This window comes from Salvelinus sp. IW2-2015, linkage group LG34, assembly GCF_002910315.2.
Source record: "Salvelinus sp. IW2-2015 linkage group LG34, ASM291031v2, whole genome shotgun sequence".
NCBI classification, from domain to species: domain Eukaryota; kingdom Metazoa; phylum Chordata; class Actinopteri; order Salmoniformes; family Salmonidae; genus Salvelinus; species Salvelinus sp. IW2-2015.
This window is the reverse complement of record NC_036873.1, coordinates 7,613,613-7,620,830: the sequence shown is the minus strand read 5'-3', so window position 1 is coordinate 7,620,830 and position 7,218 is coordinate 7,613,613. Positions and strand designations below refer to the sequence as shown.

Here is a 7,218-nt window from a genome sequence, read left to right as displayed (position 1 = left end):
TACATATAACATGATCTTCATTTTGTGAAGGTGAGATCTGTACAGTATTTACACATTGTACTGTATATCATACAAAGAGAGAAACCGGATCAACATGTACAACAACAGATTATCACTGATCATCAACCAATGTCAATAAATAAATTGCTCTATATCTTGAGTACCCCTCATTTATTAAATTTCCTTCCTGATTTGCTAAGCATTATAATTTGGATATGTGAGGTGACATTGTGGTAACTTTATGTTATTCAACATTTATTTGTTATAAAATACATTTGCTGATTTGAGTTCGTCATCATGAAATTATAATAATAATCTGCACATGTGAGAGGCACAACTCTCACGCGTAGCCTAGTGGTTAGAGCGTAGAGACAACTCTCACAGCGTAGCCTAGTGGTTAGAGCGTAGAGAAATCTCAAGCGTAGCCTAGTGGTTAGAGCGTAGAGACAACTCTCACAGCGTAGCTAGTGGTTAGAGCGTAGAGACAACTCTCACAGCGTAGCCTAGTGGTTAGAGCGTAGAGACAACTCTCACAGCGTAGTATTATAGTATAGGAAGTACAGACAGTACATAGTATTATAGTATAGGAATACAGACAGTACCAATAGTATTATAGTAGGACAGTACAGACAGTAAATAGTATTATAGTATAGGACAATACAGACAGTACCATAGTATTATAGTATAGGACGTCGACACTACATATATTATAGTATAGGACAGTACGCAGTAATAGCATTATAGTATAGGACAGTAAGACAGTCAATAGTATTTAGTATAGGACGTACAGACAGTACAATAGTATTATAGTATAGGACAGTACAGAGTACGACGTACAGACAGTACAGCACTACAATAGTATTATAGTATAGGACAATACAGACAGTACCAATAGTATTATAGTATAGGACAGTACAGAATAAAATAGTTTATAGTATAGGAAGTAAACAAGAGTAAATAGTATTATGTATAGGACAGTAGACAGTAAGACACTACCAAGTATTTATAGTATAGGACAGTACAGACAGTACCAATAGTATTATAGTATAGGAACAGTACAGACAGTACAATAGTATTATAGTATAGGACAGTACAGACAGTACCAATAGTATTATAGTATAGGACAGTACAGACACTACCATAGTATTATAGTATAGGACAATACAGACAGTACTAATAGTATTATAGTATAGGACAGTACAGACAGTACCAATAGTATTATAGTATAGGACAGTACAGACAGTACCAATAGTATTATAGTATAGGACAGTACAGACAGTACAATAGTATTATAGTATAGGACAGTACAGACAGTACCAATGGTATTATAGTATGTATGGTATGGGAAGGTCTGTGTTGTATATGGTATGGGACAGGTCTGTGTTGTATATGGTATGGGACAGGTCTGTGTTGTATATGGTATGGGAAGGTCTGTGTTGTATATGGTATGGGACAGGTCTGTGCTGTACATGGTATGGGACAGGACTGCGTTGTACATGGTATGGGACAGTGTCTGTGTTGTATATTGTATGGGACAGGTCTGCGTTGTATATGGTATGGTACAGGTCTGTGTTGTATATGGTATGGACAGGTCTGTTTTGTATATGGTTATGGGACAGGTTTGTGTTGTATATGGTATGGAGGTTCTATGTTGTATATTGTATGGGACAGGTCTGTGTTGTATATGGTATGGGACAGGGTGTGTTGTACATGGTATGGGACAGGTCTGTGTTGTATATGGTATGGGACGGTCTGTGTTGTATATGGTATGGGACAGGTCTGTGTTGTATTGGTATGGGACAGGTCTGTGTTGTATATGGTATGGGACAGGTCTGTGTTGTATATGGTATGGGACAGGTCTGTGTTGTATATGGTATGTGGACAGGTCTGTGTTGTATAGTGGTATGGGAGTTGTGTTGTACATGGTATGGGACAGGTCTGTTTTGTATATGGTATGGGACAGGTCTATGTTGTACTGGTATGGGACAGGTCTATGTTGTACATGGTATGGGAAGGTCTGTGTTTGTATATGTTGGGGACAGGTCTGTGTTGTATATGGTATGGGAGGTCTGTGTTGTATATGGTATGGGACAGGTCTGTTTTGTGTATGGTATGGGACAGGTCTGTGTTGTATATGGTATGGACAGGGCTGTGTTGTACATGGTATGGGACAGGCTGTGTTGTATTGTATGGGACAGGTCTGTCGTTGTATATGGTATGGGACAGGTCTGTGTTGTATATGGTATGGGCAGGTCTGTGTTGTATATGGTATGGGACAGGTCTGTGTTGTATATGGTATGGGACAGGTCTGTGTTGTATATGGTATGGGACAGGTCTGTGTTGTATATGGTATGGGACAGGTCTGTGTTGTACATGGTATGGGACAGGTCTGTTTTTGTATATGTATGGACAGGTCTATGTTGTACATGTATGGGACAGGTTTATGTTGTACATGGTATGGGACAGGTCTGGTGTGTATATGTTTATGGGCGGTTGTGTTGTATATGGTATGGGACAGGTCTGTGTTGTATATGGTATGGGACAGGTCTGTGTTGTATATGTTATGGACAGGTCTGTGTTGTATATGGTATGGGACAGGTCTGTGTTGTATATGGTATGGGACAGGTCTGTGTTGTATATGGTATGGGACAGGTCTGTGTTGTATATGTTATGGGAAGGTCTGTTTGTTATGGTATGGGACAGGTCTGTGTTGTATATGGTATGGGACAGGTCGTGTTGTATATGTTATGGGACAGGTCTGTGTTGTACATGGTATGGACAGGTTTGTTGTTATGGTATGGGACAGGTCTGTGTTGTATATGGTGGACAGGTTTGTGTTGTATATGTTATGGACAGGTCTGTGTTGTATATGGTATGGACAGGTTGTGTTGTATATGAGGCTTTGTATTGTTTATGGGACAGGTCTGTGTTGTATATGGTATGGGACAGTGCTGTCATAACAGGTCAAAGCAGTTACTATAGTATAGGACAATACGGTCCACAGCGTAGAGACTGCAGACTGCTCTGTACCTGCATAACCCTGCTCCGTCCAGACATGCCCACTGCAGTCCTGGAGCTCTGCTCTACAGCAGCCTCTGACCCACCCAGCCCCGCCTCCGGATGCCCCGCCTCAGGATGCCCCGCCTCCGGATGCACCCTGCCGTCCCGCATCCTGAACTCCACCGAGATGAACGACGACATGCTGCCGTTTTTCCTCGCCCAGGTCCGGGATGTGTCCACAGCTGTCTCCCTCTTAGACCTGCCCTGCAACCCCTGATCCCTGCCCTCTGACCTCTCCCTTGCCCCGTTCCCGTTGAGGCTGAGATCGTCAAGGAAGGGGTCTGAGTCGCTGCTGTGGGACATGTTGTAATAGGTGCACTTAGGGGTCAGAGGTCGGGCCAGCTCCTCTAGCTCGGAGGAGGAGAGGACAGACAAGGGGTTGAGGTGGTGGTGATGGTGGAGGGAGGAGGAGGAGTGGTGAGAGGAGTGGTGGTCGTAGGCTGGAGCCTCCTCACTGAGGGTCGTATCCACGGACGTGTTGTCAAGGTTACCGTACATCCCCATGGGAACCGGGGGAGACTTCCTGATTAGGTGATTCTCCTTAAGAAGCCAGCGCCCCTGGTCAATCAGAACACCCTCACTAGAGTCAGGGAGGCTCTTAGAGTCTGCTGCGCTCTGCCACGCTCCTCCCACCCCTTCAGGAGAGTCCCCCTCCTTAAACAGCCAACGCCCCTGATCGATCATCCTGACCAGCTCTGGTCCTGGTTCTGTCTTCACTGAGCTGGACCCGCTGACGTACGACAGGCTCTCCCCACAGACTTTAGCCCCAGAGTCACAAGACTCAAAGCTCTCTGTGGGCCTCTTCCCTTCAAGACTCTCAGGGCTCCTCAACTGATCTGCTTTCATTTCTGACGAGGGTTTAGAGGCCCAAAGCTCCAGAGAGGTGGTACCTGCTTTACTCTGCTTGTCACTAGTCTGTCTGATACGTCGAAAGCCAGGCGAGTGTCTCCCTGCCTCTTCCTTGTCTTCGTCTCCGCTCTCCGTTGACATGTCCACTGACCCCTGGGTCTTGTACCCTCCGCTGCTGGATGTCTCAGGTCTGTAGTCAGACAGGTCAGAGGTGTTGGGGCTGGGCAGTCTCTTCAGGCCGTACTGGCTGTCGACGCATCCATTAAATATAACCATCTGTTTGGTATGGACGACCCTGGTTGCCCCCTCCGGCTCGATCCGCAGGTTACCCTTAGGGTCGTAGGTGAACATCAGGGAGGAGGACTTCAGAGCAGTGTTGACGAAGTCTAGAAGCTCCTGAGATATCTCCACAGGATGGGAGCAGTCTTTACCTCTGACCTCTTCTTCCTCATCCTCCTCTTCCTCTCCTTCGTCAGTCTTTAGTTCGTTGGAGGTGTCTAGACCCTGATCTTTGACACCACAGAGGTTTATGGCTCTAGAGGAGGAGTTGTTGGACACTGCGTCAACCTCCTCGTGTTCTGAGACCTTACACTCTATCTCAGATTGATCTGACTTTACAGATTGATCTGACTTTACAGACTTATCTGACTTTACAGATTGATCTGACTTTACAGACTTATCTGACTTTACAGATTGATTGACTTTTACAGATTGATGCTGACTTTACCAGACTTATCTGACTTTACAGATTGATCTGACTTTAAGACTATCTGACTTCAGATTGAATCTGACTTTACAGACTTATCTGATTTCAGATTGATTGACTTTAGCAACTTCTGACTTTACAGATTGATCTGACTTACAGACTTATATGACTTTACAATGGATCTGACTTTACAGACTTCTCTGACTTTATAGATTGATTGACTGTAGATTGATCTGACTTACAGATTGATCTGACTTTACACAGATTGAATCTGACTTTACAGATTGCCTTGAAGTCATTGACTTTTCTGAATTGACAGATTTATGAGTTTCTCTGATTTATATGTTATTACTGACTTTGTTGACTTTTCTGATTTCACTGATTTCATTGACATTGATTTCATTGACTCCTTCCTCCTGCTCTGGTGCTTTGACTCTACCTCTAATTCCTCAGACATTACAGATTCCTCTGACATTACAGTTTTCTCTGACTTCATGATTTCTCTGACATTAAAGACTTAATGAACTTCCTTGACATTGATACTTCCGACCCAACCTCTGCTACCTTCTCTTCATCACCTGCTCCCTCATCATAATTCTGCTCTTCACAGCTGCGCTGGTCCTCCTTCTCCTCTTCCTCTCTTTGAACGCCGTCTTCTATATAACAGATTCATCTAACATCTGCCACTGAAACTTGTTATCTGAGGATGGTTGACTATCAACATCTGCTCTTAAATCTGATCAGACTTTTGTCTCATCTCCACATTCCGTCGCTTTTCCTCTTCCCCACTCTTCTCTTTCCTTCTCCTCCTCATCTTCTTCAACTTTCCTCCCTTCTTCTTTTCTGCTATCTTCTCTGCTCTTCAACTTCCTCACCTCCTCCTCCACCCTTTCTCTTCCCCTCATTATATCCTCATATCCTTAACTTCTCTCCACTTCCTCTCCTCAACCAACTCCTCATTTTCTCCTCTTCTCTTATCTCTTCTCATTTGTGCCTTTTCATATCCTCCTCTTCTTTTCTCATCCTCCACTCCTCTCCTCACTTCTTTCTCATCCTCTCTCCTCCTCTCTTTTTTCATCCTCACTCCTCTCTCCTCCATCTCTTTCTCATCTCACCCTCCACTCTTTTTCTCATCTCCACCTCTCATTTTCTCCTCACATTTGCTTTCTCATCTTCACCTCCTCATCTTCCTCCACTCTTTTTTCTCATCTCACTCTCCTCCTCCTCTCACCTCTTCTTTCTCATCCTCCACCTCCTCATCTTTTCCTCACATTTTTTTCTCATTTCCACTCCTCATATTCTCCTTCACCTTTCTTTCACTTCCCACTCCTCATCTTCTCCTCCTCTTTTTTCATCTCCACTCCTCTCCTCTCCCTCTTCTTTCTCATCATCCACCTCCTCATCTTCCACCTCCTCATTTTCTCTCTATCTTCTTTCTATCCTCCACCTCCTCCACCTCTTCTTTCTCATCCTCCACTCCTACACTCTTTTTTCTCTCTTCACCTCCTCTCCTCCCCTCTTCTTTCATCATCCTCAGCGTCATTTATCCTCTCACATCTTTCTCATGAACAGAACCAGCTGGACTACATACTTCAGAAGCTGACTGAGCTGACCTTACTGACTTCAATGACTGAATCGACTTACTGACTTCAATGATTGTATTGATTCATGCTTACTGACTTCAATGATTGTATGACTTCACTGACTTCAATGATGAGCTGCTTCACTGACTTCAATGACTTACTGACTTCAATGATGAGCTGACTTCACTGACTGCAATGACTGAGCTGATGTACTGACTTCAATGAATGATACTTCAGACTCTACCTCTGCTGGTGATTCAGTGATGCATGACCACGATTGTACTGATTTCAATGACTGCACTGACTTTACTGTGTAATTGAATTCTCTGACTTTACTGTTTCAATGACTGAATAGACTTCATGACAGCATTGACATTGACTTTGACTCCTCATGCCTGATTCTATTAATGAACTAACATCTTGGGATGTCTTTACTGATTTCAATGACTTTACTGACTTCAATGACTGTACTGACTGCAAACTTGACTTCATGACTGTACTGACTGCAATGACTGTACTGACTTTTTTACCAATGAAAAACTGTACTGACTGCAATGACGTGTACTGACTGCAATGACTGTACTGACTGCAAATTGACTGTGACTGAATTCAATGACTGTACTGAGCATGACTGTTACTGATTCAATGACTGTACTGACTTCAATGACTGTACTGATGCAATGACTGTACTGACTTCAATGCTGTATGATTATGACTGTAGACTGAAATGACTGTACTGATTTCAATGACTGTACTGACTTATCAATGACTGTATGATTCAATGACTTGTACTGATTCATGATGATCTGCATGACTGTACTGTTGACTGTAACTTATGACTGTACTGATTTCAATGACTGTACTGATGCAATGACTGTACTGATTTCAATGATGTACTTGACTTCAATGACTGTACTGACTTCAATGACTGTACTGAAAGCAATGACTTCATTGACTCCCTCTCTTTTGACTCCATCCTGTCAGGGTCTGATAGTCCACCAATATCAGGCTCTGACTTCA

At 43.4% G+C, this 7,218-nt stretch overlaps 1 protein-coding gene across 1 annotated transcript in view; it reads right to left on the bottom strand.

Annotated features, from left to right (window-relative positions):
• LOC139023640 (oxygen-regulated protein 1-like) overlaps positions 1-7,218 on the bottom strand; it is a 46,934-nt gene that overhangs the window by 16,598 nt on the left and 23,118 nt on the right. The window contains exons 10-11 of the mRNA XM_070437156.1: positions 5,925-6,034; positions 2,996-4,444 (exon numbers count right to left, since the gene is read on the bottom strand). Coding sequence (XP_070293257.1) covers positions 2,996-4,444; positions 5,925-6,034 — 1,559 coding nt within the window. The remainder of the gene's footprint in view (positions 1-2,995; positions 4,445-5,924; positions 6,035-7,218) is intronic.